We start from the raw sequence: 18,949 nt of genomic DNA on the forward strand, positions 1-18,949 counted from the left end.
GCATGGCCCAAACAGAGAAATACTGATGCTGACCCTGCTGTGAAATAGAAGGTTTATACCTAGAGGGAGCTACAAATCTGGTAAATATATACTGGCATCAACTGAGACAGAATGCTTGGGAGTGGATCTTGAGGGTGTAAACTGTGGCAGAGTGGGGAGAGTTCCAACTCTCCCCACTATACACAATATAAAGTTGTGTAAGAGCAGGAATTGGCCAGGCACGGTGGCTCATGCCTGTAATCCCAGAACTTTGGGAGGCCAAGGTGGGCAGATTGCTTGAGGCCAGGAGTTCGAGACCAGCCAGACCAACATGGTGAAACCTGTTCTCTACTAAAAACACAAACAATTAGCCAGGCATGGTGGCACATGCCTGTAGTCCCAGCTGCTTGAGAGGCTGAGGCAAGAGAATCGCTTGAACCCAGCAGGCGGAGGTTGCAGTGAGCTGAGATCGTACCAATGCACTGCAGCCTGGGCGAGAGAGCGAGACTCTGTCTTCCAAAAAAAAGCAGGTTTTGTTGATGTGGGGGCACTTTTCCCATGACTAAAGATTTAATTCCCTGACAAGAGTCCTTAGAGAAAATATTAATACACTGCTGCATGGCTCTTTGAAATTTTCAAAAAACTGATACTACATGTTAAATGATACAGAAATAGCAGAACTGCCTGTGCAGAATTGAGGGAGAGATCAAGTTCAGAAAATGAGCATGCTAGAATGGATTTACTGTATAAGGCCCAAGAATCCACCAGACGACCACATTCCTTAGATGGCAGAGTACACCGTTTACACAAGGCAAAAATGAACGTGATAATGCGGGAGTCATCAACATTATTCAGAAGATCAGTTGTATAGGCCAGGACTGATTATTAAAGATGCTGTTATATAGAACTAGGTTCCCTAGTATCAATGAGTATGACAGGATTCAGAATAGCAAGGCCAGATAACAGCATTTATCCACTAGAGAGAGGTAAATTGAATCTACCACAATAGCCAGAAGATCAAATGGCAACCAGGGGCATTGATCTGCCAACACCTATGGTAATGTCTATGGACCATGCTGTTACTAGTGGCAAGACAAGTGAGTAGCCAGCTTGAGATACGTGATATAATAAAAAGGGGTCCAGAGTGGATGATGTCAGCTGCCTCAATGGAAATTTATAATCAATTGTCTAGTTTCCAGACATGATCCAATTCTTTTTTCTTTTAATTGAGACAGGATCTCGCTATATCACCCAGGCTGGTCTGAAACTCCTGAGCTCAAGCCGTCCGCCCCTCTTGGCCTCCTAAAGTGCTGGGATTACAGGAAAGAGCCACTGTACTTGGCCTTTGACATGAGCCAGTTCACACCCAGACATATCAATTGAACATGTGTCTCCTTGTAGAATGACCCTGCAACTACACAGCAAGGAAATATAGCTGTTTTGATTGTTTTTGAGACAGGGTCTCATTCTGTCATCCAGGCTGTAGTGCAGTGGTGCAATCACGGCTCATTGCAGCCTTGAACTCCTGGGCTCAGGCGATTCTCCCACCCCAGCCTTCCTAGTAGCTGGAACCATAGATATACACCACCAAGACCAGCTAATTTATTTATTTATTGGAGATATGGGGTTTCCTTATGTTGCACAGGCTGATCTCAAACTCCTGATCTCAAGCAAGCAATCCTCCCTCTTCAGCCTCCCAAAGTGCTGGGGTTGCAGGTATATGTAGTTTGAATTAACTCTTTCCTTTCCTAAAAGGATCTATGGCCATTCGCTTGTGTAATAATACACTAGAGAAAGAAAAATACCCAATTCTTTGAGGATTGTTGGATACAGAGTCCAACTGATGCTGATATCCAGAAACCCAAAGCACCACCATAGCCCATTATTGCAGTAAGGGTAGAGGGAAGACCTGTGACAAATGAAGTCCTCCCCTAGGGTTATCTCACTGTGGATACAGTATATCCATGGACCTACCAGTTGCTATCATCTCAGTTCCTAAATGCATAATTGGAATGAATATACTTAGCAGGCACCAGGACCCTCACATTGATTCCTTGACATATGGAGTAAAAATCTCCACAGAAAACTCAAGAGGAAGCCCCTGAAACTTCCCATTCATCAAAGTTCTTCAAACTAATGAGTTCCACATCCTGTTTGGAATGGCAGAGGTTAGTTTTACCCCTAAAGAATTAAATGAGGCAGGGGTGTTGGTTCCCACTCTATCACCATTTAATTCACCAATGTAGACTCTGCAAAAAACAAAAAAATATTAGTGAAGTATGGTGGACTTGTCCAAGCAGTATCCACAATCACAGCTCTTATCCTGGGTGTGGTGTCTTTACTAAAACAGACCAACTAAGTCTCTAGTTCATGGTATGTGAATTTTGATTTGGGTGCATATGTAATTTTCAGTATTCTTCATGAAAGCATCTGAGGTAGTTTACATCCATCTAGGATGGGCAACAGTATATATTCAGTCTTGCTCCAGAGATATGCTAACTTGCCTGCTGTCATGATAAATCTAAAGACAACTGGCTTATTTGAACATTCCACCATATTGGAATGATGACACTAAGTTAATAGACCTAATAAGTGAAAAAGTACTCTGGATAGTCAGCTAAGAGGGTAAAAGGTAACCAGTGACTGGAATATTGGTGAAGTTTTAAGAGTCCAGTGGTTTAGGAAAAGCCAACATCTCTTGCAAGGTAAAGAGTTACTGCACCTTGCACTTCCATTCCTAAATGAATAAAATGAATGAAAAAAGCAGAATTTGCTAGACCTCTTTTGGTTTTAAAGGCAGTATGTACTACACTTGGGAGTTTGGTTCTGACTCGTATATGGTTCTTACCTAAAACGTTCCCAGTTTTCAGTGGACCCCAGCATAAGGCAAAGAAAAGTACTCCATAGCTGAGTCCAACTACTCTCGTCAGAATTCTAAGAGACTTCCTAGTGATAACAGAGCAATACATACATTATATGCTTTTTCTTTTCCCAAAAAGTAGAAAACAAACCCTCTATTGTTTTCTATTCAAAACCCTCAAATATTCCATTAACAGCAAGTGCATAATCCATAGTGATCAATGGACTTATCTCCACCCTGGCTTCATCACATTACAGGCTTCTGACAGCAAGTAATTTTAGAAGGGACCAAGGTCAGCAATGAAAATGAAGAGTTGCTTACATGACTGACTTTGTTATATAAAAGAGAATTTTTTAAAAATGAGAAAAAGAGAAAAATGTCTTCATTACAAATGCAAATATAAAGGGGTCAAGTTACTTTCTACCTTTTTTCCTCATTGTTTATGACTCTGATCCCATGTGTTAATGTAAAAGAGTAGCATATTCTTCAAAGATTTTTCAAGGTATTTAAATTCTAAAAAATGTTCAGTGTTTAAAATAAAGTGCTTTCAAGTAAATAATATAATAAAATGTGATCTATATATTACATAAATCAAAACATGGCTTAATAAAAAAATCCACATTCATATAGTTAATTTCCCATTGGCAAAGCATTTTCACATATATCATCAATGATTGTCTAATATATCTATAAAGGAGAAATGAGTGAATATTGTTATTCCTTTGGAGACTGAAACCACCAAGTACAGAGATTTTCTGCAAAGCCTCAAGTAATTTAAATTAAAGTGAAGATGTCTCCCGATATACTTTATGAAAATGTATTAGGCTAAACTGGTATACTGTATGAAATAAGAATTTCTATTCCAATATATTTGGACATTTTAAAGCATTTATATGTGTTTATTTTTTAATATGTGTCAAGCTGTAGGCTGAGGCCTGGGGATTTAAAAATGAATAAATAGTAGGCTCTGCCCTTAAGGACATATACATACACACATGAATATACAAGGAATTATAACATAATACAATATGCTGTTGATACAAGCAAAATACTTAACCAAATACAAAGTAATGATTAATTCTGAATGATGCTATATAAGACTTTACAGAAAAGGTAATATATTTGATGAAACAGTGAAAGGAGGTTGGAAAGATGAGTTCTAGGCGCGAGGAAAGGAAAGTGAAGAAGCAGAGAGAAATCCAGAGAAGCCTGAAAGCTTAGGATGTTTTAGAGGAAGCGAAGACATTACAACTAAGAAAGAAATGAGTTTTGAAGAGTGGTGGGCAATGATCTCGGTTTGTGTTTTTTTAGAACATTAATTTTACTATAAATACTAGAAATCAAAATGCCCAGAAGATAAACATAAGACCTATCACATCCTTGCATTTTCAAAGTCTAGCAAATTATATGACAAGTTTTGTAATATGAAGAAGAAATATTTTTGACAAATTAACATAATATTTCAATGTGTATTGTGTTTAATGGCATTTCTGCATTACATTTCATGTATTACATTTGTTTTATATCTATGCATTTTATTACTTAGGGGATAAATTTATATGAAGAGCATCAATTTTCCTAAAACGTTAGTAGCAGCAGTCAACATTTAATACTACTCTAAACAATCATTTTCATAACCTCTCTTTAGGGAACTATATTTTAGGAAGAGAAAAATTTGGGGGAAAATAAAATTAAAGATGGGTGTGGAGAAGTGAAAACTAGGGAGAAATTACCTGGTGAATATCAATCACCTTCTAATAGCAAAGTTTAAGTGCAACTAGATCTTAAGCATCCCTTTTATTTACAGGGAAATAATATAATGTAATATAGCTTTTAAGAAGCTATATGAGAGCAGGGAGCTTACTAGTAAACTACAAGTTTGACACTCCCATATAATACAAGAATTTTCACCTCACTACCCATATATTATAGCAACAATATAATATCTGTAAACATCCTTTGTAAGCTGTAAAGATCTTTTCATATTCAATAACAATAATACTTGCTTACTGAATAATTAAGATACTTAATTTTGAATAATTAAACAGGAATTATCCAATAAAAACTACTAAAGGGTATTCCAAATGCTTATCCTGTGTCAAGCACTGTGATAAATGCTCCATATGCATTCTCTTATTTAATTCTTTCAACCACCCATGGGAGGTAAATAGTTTCCTCAATTCACAACTAAGGCAACTAACCTAGAAAGATAATGTGAGCTGACCAAGGAGATAAGGGAAAGTAATATAGACACAGTAATATACAGATAACATAAAGAAGACCTAAACAGAAGCAGTGCTAATATCAAAGACACAGATAATAACCATAAGAATCAAACAACCATAACAAAAACAAATAGCTCAATATATGAATGGACAAAGATTTGAATATACACTTCACCAAGAATATGTGGTTGACAGAAGGCAGGTGCAAACATACTTAGCATCAGTAATCATTATAGAGATGCAAATTAAAAACACATTGAAACACCAGCACACAGTCATTAGAAATTTTTAAATTTTAATGAAAATTAAATGACTGACAATACCATGTGTAAGCATAAAATGTGAAGGAACTTGAACTCTTAACACTCTGCTGATGGGAATGTAAAACGCCATAATCACCTTGGAAAACAGTTTGGAAATTTCTTTAAAAATTAAACATATACCTATCATGTAATCTGGCTTTTCCTACAAGGTATTTTATCAAGAGAAATGAGAGCATCTGACCACAGAAAGACTGGTACAGGAATGTCTATAACGACTTCATTTTAATAGCCAAAAACTATAACAACAAAAATGTCCATCATCAGATGAAAGGATAAACGAATTGTGGTATATCCATACAATGGAATACTACTCAGCAATAAAAGGAACTACTGAAACAAGATACAGTGTGGATGGAACCTAAAATAATTACACTGACTAAAAGAAAGCAAGTAAAAAGGAGCACATACTGTTGACTCTATTCACATGAACTATCCGCAACTGCAGTTTATTGTATGTCAATTATATATCTCTATATAAAGCTGTTTTATATGTCTGTATTTGCTTTTGTGGGTCTGTAATACACGTTTTTCATTTTTTTAAACCTCTGAGCATTACCATCAACATTTTAACAATAGTAATCTCGGCAGAAGACTAATTAGGGTTGTTTTGAATTTTCTTCTGTGTGCTTATCCTTTTTTCTTCAGGACCCCACAACAATTACATAAATACTATTTTAACACTAAATGCTATTTAAAGTTTAATTTTTAAAGAGCTATTTTAAGAGGATATAATCTCTGCACTAAGAAAAGATGGGAAAGTAACATATTTTGAGTTCAGAGGCATTTTATTCCTCCTAGGGTTGCTACGGTATCTCATTTCTCATTTCTTTCTTTCTTTTTTCTTTTTTTTTTTTTTTTGAGACGGAGTCTTGCTCTGTCGCCCAGGCTGGAGTGCAGTGGCGCGATCTCGGCTCACTGCAAGCTCCGCCTCCCGGGGTTCACGCCATTCTCCTGCCTCAGCCTTCCAAGTAGCTGGGACTACAGGAGCCTGCCACCAAGCCCGGCTAATTTTTTGTGTTTTTAGTAGAGACGGGGTTTCGCCGTGTTAGCCAGGATAGTCTCGATCTCCTAACCTCGTGATCCGCCCGCCTCGGCCTCCCAAAGGCGTGAGCCACGGCACCCGGCCTACAGTATCTCATTTCTTTACAATGAAGATACATTTTATGTTTAAAAATAAACTATGCATGTATTTTAAAAGAAACAGGGTCTTAAAAATTTTCCCACTATGCTGGCAATTGTTTCCATACTTACATGTTAAATAACCAGTTAATTTATGTACACTTGCTTTGGATGTGGACCTTTATTCTCACAGGTAAATTGGTGACTTTTGGTTCACCCTTTTCACTGTGTTGCCAGTCCAGCTCTTGGTCCTTATGAAAAGGTCAGAGAAGAAGGGGGAGTACAGCTTGGTCCCTTCTTTGGGAAGTCCCAGTGCCTACTCTCCTGACAGCCTTTTTAACGCAGGTGAAATCAGTGACAATCGCCAAAGAGCAGAAATCTCGCGTCGTCGGTGGGGGCGAATGCTCACGGAATCGTGACTGGGCATCTGCGCTGGCCTCCGCCTAGACTGCGCCCCACGCGGGTCCCCAGAGCCCCCAGCGGCGCTTCCCCGGCGCCCTCCGAGTGGAACCCCGCGCCTCTGGAAGAGAAGGGGCGTGTGACGCAGTCACCGTTGCCTAGGGCCACGTTCTGATCAGATCTGACTCCTCCAGCGCCCGACCCCGCGCCAAGAGGGCCGGGCCTCAGTTTGCCCACTTCCAAGGAGGCGGCGCTATGCTGTCCTGCTTCAGGCTCCTCTCCAGGCACATCAGCCCTTCGCTGGCGTCTCTGTGCCCGGTGCGCCGCTGCTTCGCGCTCCCGCTGCGTTGGGCCCCGGGGTGCCCCTCGGACCCCAGGCAGATCGCCCCCCGCCGTCCCCTGGCCGCAGCCGCCTCCTCCCGGGACCCTACCGGGCCCGCCGCCGGCCCCTCTCGGGTGCGCCAGAACTTCCACCCCGACTCCGAGGCTGCCATCAACCGCCAGATCAACCTCGAGCTCTATGCGTCCTACGTGTACTTGTCCATGGCCTATTACTTCTCCCGGGATGACGTGGCCTTGAACAACTTCTCCAGGTATTTCCTTCACCAGTCCCGGGAGGAGACCGAGCACGCGGAGAAGCTGATGAGGCTGCAGAACCAGCGAGGAGGCCGGATCCGCCTGCAGGACATCAAGAAGCCGGACCAGGACGACTGGGAAAGCGGGCTGCATGCCATGGAGTGTGCTCTACTCTTGGAAAAGAACGTGAACCAGTCGTTGCTGGAATTGCACGCTCTAGCCTCAGACAAAGGTGACCCCCATTTGTGCGATTTCCTGGAAACCTACTACCTGAATGAGCAGGTGAAGTCTATCAAAGAACTAGGTGACCACGTGCACAACTTAGTGAAGATGGGGGCCCCGGATGCTGGCCTGGCGGAGTACCTTTTTGACACACATACCCTTGGAAATGAAAACAAGCAGAACTAAGCCACGAGCTGCCTTCCTCCCAGGCTAGTGGATCCAAAGACCAAAGTCAGCTGTCTCCTGCTTTCTTGCCCTTAAAATCACCTCCATCTTTATATTCTTCTGTTATACTATTCCTCCAATAAAGTGATTTGTAGAAAAAAATGTTTTGCCCATGTTTAACAAGGGCTTTTTATTAACCATCAAGGCAGTTATTTTCCCAGGCTCGAAGATAGCACAGGTAACTATGGTATAGAAAAAGACTCCAAAAAGCTACTGAAAGAGGGTGCAAACTAACGTTCTCCAGTTGCCAAGTATTATCAGAATATGAACCTACACTTAAATTCTGTGATTTTTAATTCAACAAGTGCCTGCCATATTCAATACCTTATGCAAAACGCTAAAGTGGGAAAATGGATAAAAATATACAAATAACTATAAGTGAAGAATATTTAGTACTGTGAAAATTATACATGCAAAAATGCTATGACAGCTTTTGCCTTTTCCCAGTGTGTCCCAAGAAGCAGTACTATCTGGAGATCGTTTTTTAAAAGAATTCGTAGTCAAATTTGGGGTAAGCTACATGAATTATCAGTGTTGGTCTTGGAAAATCACAGCATATATTAACATTTTAAGGGCTCTGGGAAGTTTTGCAGTTAATAAATATAAAAGCTTTAATTATTTTTGTTTAGCTCAGTGTTTTCCAAACATATGCAATCTCAGTGTTTTGTTGTTTTAATGTTGGTAATATAAAAAACCAGACCTGATTCCACACTCTATATACTTCACCATCGAGTCTCTCTTTTAACCTGCAAGAAGAGTGAAAACACTGCATAAAACACCTTTCTGTGGTCTTTAAAATGGACAGAAAAGAACATGGGGGTTTAAAAAGTCAAGAAGGGATCCAGAATAGAGGAGGCATCTAGTCAGGTAGACGTTTTCTTTAGGCATGGAAGTGAGGAGTGGGAGAGTCCAGCATTGGAATAGACTAGAACACTGAGTGGTGATTGGAAAGATGAGCTGCGGCAGAGTACAGAGGTGAGAAGGGTTTGGGCTTAATTCAGGGGACAAAAGCAAGGTCTTCAAAGGCTCTTAACAGAAGAAAACAGTGCTCAAAATTGAACAATCTGAAGCTTAGTCTGGTTATACAGAATAAGAATCTGAAAACAACCTAAATATCTCTGTTAGTTTGGGTTTTCTGAAACACAGATGCCAAAATGGGATTAAGTGTACAAGAAATTAGGGGAAACAGACCTCTGAGAGAAAATGGAAAAGCAGCAAGTGGGAGAAGCAGGGAGAGCCTTCAGACTTCATGCAAATGTAATCCCCCGGGGGATGAAGAAGGGAAGTTGTGCATATTTCTTTGGAAAGGTCTGCAAGGCTGTCAGGGAGGCCTCAAGCCAAAGTCACTAGTCAGAGGAATCCCAAGTCTCCCAGAAATGAGCCTAAGTACGTTTCCTGTATTTAGGTATTGACTGGGAAGTATGGACTTGCAGCGAACCAAGTAATGAATCAATTTCAGAGCACGGCCGCTGAGGCTCTTGGCAAATTGTGCTCCCTGCAGTCCAAGACCTGAGAGCTACATGCATATTACGGCACAAGCGCAACAAAATGGCTTAGATTAAAACACCAAACACTCAGTGTTTTAGATTACTACACAGAATACTCTGCAGCTATTGTTAAATATGATTTTGTACAAACACCTTATGAGGTGGATAGACATTCTCAATGTTTTATGTTAAACATGAGGAATATTACATGATGGGGTTATATAATTCTATATGTACAATTATAAGACAAATTATATACATATATAAAATGACAAAGTATATATACCAACAAGCAAAGCCAGAAAATTCTTTTAAATAGTGAGATTGTGGTTGATATTTATTTTCTTTAATTACATGTCTCTTAAAAATACATTTGTTATAATGGACAGCCATTATTATAATAAGACAAGAAAAGCAAAACGTAAGATGGAGGGAAAAGCAATAAAGGCCAGAATTATGGTAAAACCAATGGAAATACAAACAGAGATTCTGGTAAGAGTTTAGAGGCAGAATCATTTCAATTTTGTGATCAATTTAATGATTGGAGCAAAAGAAATGAGGTGTGGGAGAAAAAGTGATGGGTCTAAAATTTGAGTTACTAGAGAATAGGATATTTGAGAATAGAGATCTCAGCAGGAGGGATAATTGGAGGTGGGGGAATGCATAATGATTTTTGTTGATTTTGTTGATCATTCTCACTTTACATTCTATTCTTAAGTGGGCCTATTTTGCTGCTCAGGAATCCTGTTATATTTCTATACAAAATCTCTTCCATTTTTCTAGATGAATGGTTTTCAAACTGTACCTTGCAGCCCATTAGTGTGTCACGAAATATTTACTGAGTCACTACACACGTTTTGTGAATAAAATAGAGTAGAATTGAAGCGACAGTAGGTGAAGTAAGGGTATTATTTCCTGAAGCTCTTGTTTCAGGTGTGTGAGTGTGTGAGCAAGAGAGACTGTGTGTGTGTGTGTGTGTGTTGTGAATTTACATCCTGGATAGTGATATTTCTTATTCTGTGTTTCTGTCAAAAACTTTCAATAGCTGCTTTCCTAGATAATTATTTTACAGATTCTCTTTTCTCCTCAAATCTCCTCTCCCTCCCCACTGTCAGTTGATAATCCGCTTACTTCACTGAGAAATTAGAAGTACTAAAGGAGAACTTCACACTTTTTCATCATTGAATTAATCATATGCTTATATCTGTGTTCACTTAGATTGTGTTCTGCTAGAATGGTTGTTGCATCAATGTTCCTCCTTAAAACCAATGTCCTCAATCCTAACCTCCCCACATAGGCAAGGACACAAGGATATCACACCTACGGTTATCCTCTCTCTTGCAGCAGCTTTGCCTTCTTTATCACTTGGTACCATGAGAATGCAAACACTGTATTATTTCTCCTCATTCTTAAAAAAATGCCACCTCTGGACTCACATTCCATCCAGCAAACACCAAGCTACCACTCTTTACTCATCTCCCTCGTACAACAAAACCTCTTGAAAAAGTTGTTCTTCTTCCTGTCTCCACCTCTTGTTCTGCTCTCTCTTGATCCCTCCCAAGGAAGCCCATGTTCACCACTACACTAGCCTTTTTATTTCCTGTCAATAAAAATAGTGACTTTCATGTTAATAAACTCAATGGTCAATTTCCCAGTCTTCCTAGAAGTACTTGTCCATTCTCTGTTGAAACATGTGCTTACTGTTCTGTATTTCAGTCGCTCTTTCTAATCTCTTCCCATCTTTCTGACCGTTAAAGTTTGGAGTGTCCCAGAGCTCAGTCCTCACATCTGGCCTTCTTTATCTATACTTGTTCCTTAAAGATCTCATCCTATCTGGGGACTTTTATTTAAACATATATTCATTAACAAATCACATGTTTTAGTTTGCTTCAGCTCATCTTTGAACTCCAGACTTACATATCTAAATACCTAATCAATATTTCCCCTCAGATGCCTAATAGACATTTCATATTTAGCAGGTTCACAGCCATACTCTTTATTTCACCACCCTCCAAAACCTGTTCAACCCAGTCTTTTGCTTCATAATGAATAGAAACTCCAGTCTACCAGTTTCCATGGCTCAGTCATCCTTGACTACTCTCTTTCATACCAAAGTCAGTTCTTTCAGCAAGTTCTTTCAGGTCTTCCTCTAAAATAGATCCCGAATCTTACCACTTTTTAAAGCCTTCATCATTGCCACTTCTGTACAAGCTCTCACCTTTTTCCATTATTACATTTTATGTCACACTCTTTGTTTTTTTTTAATTAATATTCCCGGCAATCCAAATATGTCACACTCTTAACAGATCTAACTGCTTTCACACCTAGGAACATTCAGTCACTTCTTCACAAAGCAGCCAAAGTGTTCCTTTGCAAGTATAAGTCATTTATTGTTATTTCTTCGCTCAAAACTCTCCTATAACTTCTTTAATTTGGAGAAAAAGTCAAGGTCAAGATCCTTACTATAGTCCACAAGGTGCTTTGTGATATGAGATCCTAAAATCTTTTTGACCTGATATTTCTATATGTACTCTGTGTGTGTGCATGTGTGTGTGTGTGCGTCACAGACTGAGAGGTGCAATTCAAGCTAAGCATTCCCTTAGGGGACCAATTAATAATGATTCCATAGGAATCATTGTGCAGCACCTCTGTCTGTTCTGCAAAGCAATCTTCCTAAACAAGTACCTTCATTTTTTCTAACTGCGTCCAATCCTGTTTACGAATAGGTTTTTGAGGGCGGTATGCCTCAATTATAGGAGCAGATTTATTATGGTAAATACTGAGATCAGAAAGCATGTGTAACTGTGTCATAGAGTGATTACATCCAGGCATTATTGCCAGCCAAGATTGATAAATATGCCCAATAAGTATAATTGTTCTCTGTGTCAGCTCTTGTTGAAGAAATACAGCAATAGTGATCAACCACTATCATAGCTACCATTAAATTATTCATTGTGACTGGTTGTCCTGCTTTCCTCAGATTTTCTTCTGCCATCTGTGACAGCTTCTTGATCTGTCCCCAGGTGGGTGCTGCACTCGACAGGTGTTGCTCGTGACAGATGGGGTCCTCCTCAGCGTCAGTCTCAACATGGCTGCAACTGAGGGGTCCTGGGGATCCTCCCGGAATCTGACTCATGAGGTTTCAGGTGTCTTGATGGTATCCAAATCGGCTGTTGATTTTTGCCTGGAGAAACACAAGCATAACCTCTACCCCAAGTTATTATTTTACCTTCAGAATTATATGGGATACCAGTAATGTGTTTAATATTCCACAGAGAAAAATTTAGCTAGAGCTTGGCTAGTATAGCCAGGGGCATTATCTGTTTTAATAGAAACTGGGATGCCCATCACCGCAAAACATTGCAAAAGATGACATTTAACACAGGCAGAAGACTCTCCTGTTTGGCATGTAGCCCAGACAAAGTGAGAAAAGGTGTCCACACACACATGTACATAAGCTAGTCTCCGAAACGAGGGAACAGGTGTGACATCCATTTGCCAAAGTGAGTTAGGTTCCAGTCCTCAAGGATTAACTCCTCCTGTAAAAGATGAGGAATGTACCATTTGGCAAGTTGGGCATCGCTGGATAATAGCTTTAGCTTCTTTCCAGGTAATGCTGTATCTGCGTTTGAAACCAGAGGCATTAACATGAGTTACATTGTGAAAGTGTCTAGCATTAGATATTGCAGTAGCAACTAGGCGATCAGCCGTTTGATTCCCTTTAGTTAAAGGTCCTGGAAGAGGTGTATGAGCTCTAATGTGAGTGATGTAAAAAGGATGCATTCTACTCCTAACTGCTGTTTGCAATTGGGTAAATAAAGTCACCAGTTGTTCATCTGTAAGAAATCGTAACTGAGCATTTTCAATTAACTGTGTGGAGTGAACCAAGTATGAAGAATCAGAAATCACATTAATAGGCATATCAAAAGCAGTCAATACCTCAATTACCACTACAAGCTCCGCTTTTTAAGCTAAGGTATAGGACGTCGGAAAAACTTTACTTTTTGAGCCAGAATAAGAAGCTTTACCATTACTAGACCCATCTGTAAAGCAATGAAAACGCTTAGCAGGCTGCAGGTTGTTTACTGCAGGAATTCTAAATGCAAACTGGTCACAGTCTTGCTCAGCTAAAGGGATAGTAAAGAAACAGTCTTTTAAATCTATGACTATTAAAGGCCAATTTTTTGGAATTATAGCAGGAGAAGGCAATCCTGGCTGTAATGCTACCATAGGTTCTATAACTGAATTGATGGCTCTTAGGTCAGTAAACATTCTCCATTTACCTGATTTTTTCTTAATTACGAAAACTGGAGAATTCCAAGGAGAAAATGTTGGAGCTATGTGCCCATTTTCTAATTGTTCAGCAACTAATTTCTCTAAAGCCTCCAGTTTTTCTTTACTTAGCGGCCATTGTTCTATCCAAATTGGCTTATCTGTTAACCATTGTAAAGGTATAAGTTGTGGAGCCTTAACAATGGCTGCCATCAAAAATTTTTTCCTAACCTTTGGCGGGAACTTTGTTTTTCCGCTTGAAGCGAGTCTTTCAAACCTTGCAAATTTTTTTCTAGTCCCATACCAGGGACATACCTCATTTCATGCATTGTATGTTGACTTTGAGGGCTGTATAATTGTTCTGGAATTAGAACTTGTGCTCCCCATTGTTGTAATAAATATCTTCCCCATAAATTTATAGGTACAGAAGTTATAATTGGTTGAATAGTCCCAGGTTGTCCATCAGGCCCCTCACAATGCAAAATATAAGTACTTTGATATACTTCAGCGGCTTTACCAACTCCAACTATATTAAATTGAGTGGGTTGAATTGGCCACGTGGACGGCCAGTGCTGTAGAGAAATTATTGAAATGTCCGCTCCTATATCTACCAAACCTTTAAATTTCTTTCCTTGAATAGTTATTTCATAGGTAGGATGTTTATCAGTAATTTGATTTACCCAATAAGTTGCTTTGCCTTGTTTATTTGTGCTTCCAAATCCTCCGGTTCGTTTAATTTCACTTTTTCCCATTCCCACATACGGCACAATCAGGAGCTGTGCTATGCGCTCTCCTGGCTCTGCTTTCCAGGGAACACAAGTACATATAACAATTTGAATTTCTCCATTGTAATCGGAATCAATGACTTCTGTATGTATTTGTACGCCTTTTAAACTATCGCTAGACCTTCCTAAAAGTAATCCTATAGTCCCTGCTGGCAAGGGTCCACCGACTCCTGTTGGGACCTTTTGCAGGGGTTCCCCAGGCAAAAAGCTCACAGCTTTTGTGCAGCATAAATCTACTGCGGCACTACTGGCTGTGGCAGGGGACAGACATTGTACAGGGGTGAGGGAATGGCCTGACCTGGAAATGCCCTGGTTTAGAACAGGGCCCGGGACAGGCCCCTCATGGCGTTTCCCGAAATTGGGTTCCCATCTTTATCAAACTTAGAGTGACACTGACTAGCCCAGTGTTTTCCTTTTTTACATTTTGGACATATTTCAGGATCAGCAGTGTTCTTTTTTCCCCTATCTGGTGGCCTGACTCACTGATTTTTTCTACATTCTTTTTTAGTATGAATAGCTTCTTTAAATTCTTTGAGTAATTTAAAAGGAAAAGGTTCAAATGTATCTGTAATATTTCCCTGTTGATCTAGGGGGTGTATTCTAACAGGGAACTGCCAAGCCTCTAAATCACCCTCTTGTCTAGCTTGCTGAATTCCTGACTGAATAGAACTAAGAGCGGTCACTCGAGGCGCTGCTCGAACAGTCACTGGGGCAACTATTTTTTGCCCAGTGTCCTCCGGAAAAGAAAGATCTGGGGGGTCATTTTCTTCAAAATAATAAAGAGGGTGTGCAGAATGGTAGGGATGAACCTCTCCTTCCTTTGCCGCTTTAGCTTTAGCCAGCAAATAAACATGCTCTGTAACCTCTTCTGCTACTTCGCTATACTCTTGTTCCTCCTTGTTATCTGTGAAAAAGTTCCAAGGTGGAGCGAACCAGACCCCATACCTGTCCCATTGTTACCCTGATGCTTCCGAGCTCCCCTTCTTACTCACCACAGGGATTGCTTTAAGAGTACTCGGTGTCCTCCAGCTAGTTTTCCGTTCCAACCGTTGCTCTTGCGAACCTTCGACTTGGATTCGAGCCCCCACGAATGGACGCCACTTGCTGAGACCAGCTCGGTCAAGGAGACCCTAACCCAGCAGCGCTAGAGGAATTAAAGACACACACACACAGAAATATAGAGGTGTGAAGTGGGAAATCAGGGGTCTCACAGCCTTCAGAGCTGAGACCACCAAACAGACGTTTACCCACATATTTATTAACAGCAAGCCAGTCATTAGCATTGTTTCTATAGATATTAGATTAACTAAGATGGGCCAAATTAAAGAAATAGGTTTGGCTAGTTAACTGCTGCAGGAACCTGCCCTTAAGGCATAAATCGCTCATGCTTATTGTTTGTGGCTTAAGAATGCCTTTAAGCGGTTTTCCGCCCTGGGCTGGCCAGGTGTTCCTTGCCCTCATTCCAGTAAACCCACAAACTTCCAGCTTGGGCGTCATGGCCATCATGAACATGTCACAGTGCTGCAGAGATTTTGTTTATGGCCAGTTTTGGGGACAGTTTATGGCCAGATTTTGGGGGGCTTGCTCCCAACAACAATATGCATACAATAATATATACTATATGCAATATATATAATATATACTATGTATAATATACATATACTAATATATGTATACAACATAATACTGTGTGTATATTGCTTGTATACACATGTATATTGGATATGGTATGTACTCTATGTATATTGTATATTGACCTCACTATTCACATGTATATGAATATATGAATATGATACCTTTTTGGTCTTAACATTCATATAGATATATGAATAGTTAGGTCAAAGAGGTATCATTATAACTCTTTCCCCAGGCCTTTCTCTCTTTCTCCCCACTCCCTCTCTCTCAATCTCTCTCAATATCAGTTAATATCAGAGAAATGAATCTGGAAGTTACTTATATAAAGTTGATAAGTAAAACTGTGAAAAAGCTGAACTGACAAAGGAAACAGGAGACAAAAGAGAAACAGAGGAGAGGGACCCAAATACAGAAACGTAGAAAGTGGGAGAAGGTCTACATTTAGGAGAGATTCAATAAAGAACTCATGAAAGGATACAGAAAAGGGAACACTGGACTTGTAAGCCATGAGATGACAGAACTTCTATCAAATCCTGCAGTTTAATTAGATTACGGATTCATCAGAGTTGGCCATCATAAGTCATTGATTATTTTAGAAGAGGGACTTCAAGAGTGGTGGTAAAATAAATGAGGTGGAGAACATAGAATTCTCTTTTGAGTTTATTTTTTAAAAATAATTGAAGGAGAAAGAGGGTAAGGATGGCTGTGAACATTGCTAGGCTAAGGAAATAAGCCAGCAAAAGGGAGAAACATGAGAGGCAAGTGATAGAACAAGGTTCCATAGAAGAACAGAGCACAAGATAAACAGCTCAGATGCAACCTGGAAGAACATGTCATTCCAAACTAGCTTGCACGGAAGAGGGAAGAAGTGACAGGTTTTAAAATGAGAAGAGGTCACATTTAGGGTGCTTACATGGGTTGAGCTCAAACTTCTAAATAAAGTAGCAAATTAGATAATTGACTGAGATATGGCTATCTCTATACAGAAATATTTTAATTTTATGTTTCAGGTATTATTACAAAAATAAGTCAATATAAGTTATTTTACAGATAGGAAATAAGTGTTTACCCTATGTCTAAAATTTAAAACAAATACAGAAGCTTTCACAATTTAAAAAATATGTTCCTGGAATTGAGCAAAATGGAGGGTATATTTCTAAACAGAAACCTAGTAATTGAAAGAAATGATTCCAAGCCCCTAAATATTAGAATAGATTGTATTAATTTTGAACATAAATACCCAGTGATACCAAGATCCAAGGCCTTCAGACTTGCAGAAAAACATATAGTACAGTCCCCTAACATTAGTAGCTCTTGAAAATCATCATCCTTCATATTCAATTATTAATCAGGTTTTGTGTAATTCATTTAAAAGGTAGAAGTTTCTTGGAGAAGCCCTTAAAATTCATGCCAAGATCTCCCAGAAAAAAAGAGTGAGTGTGTGTGTGTGCATGTGTGTGTGTGTGTGTGTGTGTGTGTGACCTGACTTTTTAAAATTTTGAACATGAACTTCAAGCTTTCTGCACTTGGATAAAAGGCAAGAGAAAACATCCAGCACCTTCAATGCAACAAAGAAAAGTGAGAGGAATGCATGGTGGAGAAAAAGACTCCCTCACAAGACATTTCTCCACTCCCTCCAAAACTGCACCAAGAGATGTATTCAGAAAATAGACGTCTGGGAAACACGCACAATTGCTAAGCAGAACTGACAAGTGTATTATCTCTGCTTATAACAGGCTGTTAGCATAAACTGCCAAGCAGCTCTCAGGTAATAAAATCAGAAAAGTACATAGGCTTTGGGATGTGATTTTTAGCTTTCCTGAACTTCATATTTCTATTGTGCATGATTAAGACACTTAATAGGTATATTTGTCAATGAAGGAATAAATAAAGAAATGTGTGTGTGCATGCATAAATGCATATATACTGAGTATCAGATGGAATTCCAATGCCCAACAAGGAGTGGGACTGCCTGGCAATTCTGGAGAACAGACACAGACATGCACTCAGGGTTGGGCTTCCTCCAAGCAAGTCGGCCAATTTCCCAGTACAGATGATGGCCAAATATTCTCTTGAGAAAGATATCTAATGCTTTTGGAAATACCTTAGTTTCTCTCAAACACCCTAAGCACCATGTTTTCACAGATTGAAATAGCAAAAAGAATTTCCAATACCGTAAAAGGACTGCTAGACTACTGAATTGGAATTGCATGACCTATATACAGATCATAGGCAATGTAATCTAGTCATTAAGAGCCTCCCCTCGAGAAGGCAGAATACCTACATGAGAATAGCTACTCCACCACATACTGACTGTGTGGTTTTGGAAAAAAGAAGTTAAACTGCCGGAGACCGATTTTTCTCCACTAAATAATAACCTACCACAAAGTTTATGGTGGGGATTAAATGAGATAATGCATATATAGTTCACACATTATCTGGTGCCTAGAAAATACTCAGTAAATATTAGCTGCTTAGAATTTGTGTTTTAAAGGGAGAGAAAGTGATGTGAATGTGTTTGTGAATTTTTTTGCTTATATATGCATAAACTGTCTCTGGAAGGATAATGTCAGTTATCCTAAATGAAAAGAATAGTAGTTGGGAAAGGGAACACAGTAAGACTTTTTCATTGTATAGCCTTTAGTACCTCTTCAAACATTAACCACCTGAATTTATTACCTATTCAAAAACAGTAAACTGTAAATATAGCAAATAAATTAAAAACTGCTGTTAATTTTACTCACTTCTAAACAGCATACATATACTGCACTTCACTATAATATGTTCCCACACTAAATTTAGAAGTAATCCAAATAGCAAGTTGGAAGACTGATCAAAAGAG

General features: G+C 39.4%; 1 protein-coding gene across 1 annotated transcript; it reads left to right on the forward strand.

Moving 5' to 3' along the window:
* Positions 1-7,055: 7,055 nt before the first annotated feature.
* FTMT (ferritin mitochondrial) lies at positions 7,056-8,047 on the forward strand. Its single transcript, XM_526991.8, has one exon. It carries the CDS (start codon positions 7,161-7,163, stop codon positions 7,887-7,889), a length of 729 nt encoding a protein of 242 aa, XP_526991.4. The 5' UTR covers positions 7,056-7,160; the 3' UTR covers positions 7,890-8,047.
* Positions 8,048-18,949: the final 10,902 nt, after the last annotated feature.

Source organism: Pan troglodytes, chromosome 4 (assembly GCF_028858775.2).
Source record: "Pan troglodytes isolate AG18354 chromosome 4, NHGRI_mPanTro3-v2.0_pri, whole genome shotgun sequence".
Taxonomy (NCBI): domain Eukaryota; kingdom Metazoa; phylum Chordata; class Mammalia; order Primates; family Hominidae; genus Pan; species Pan troglodytes.

Coding starts and splice junctions, on each gene's coding strand:
- FTMT (XM_526991.8), top strand. CDS start 7,161: ATGCTGTCCTGCTTCAGGCTCCTCTCCAGGCACATCAGCCCTTCGCTG.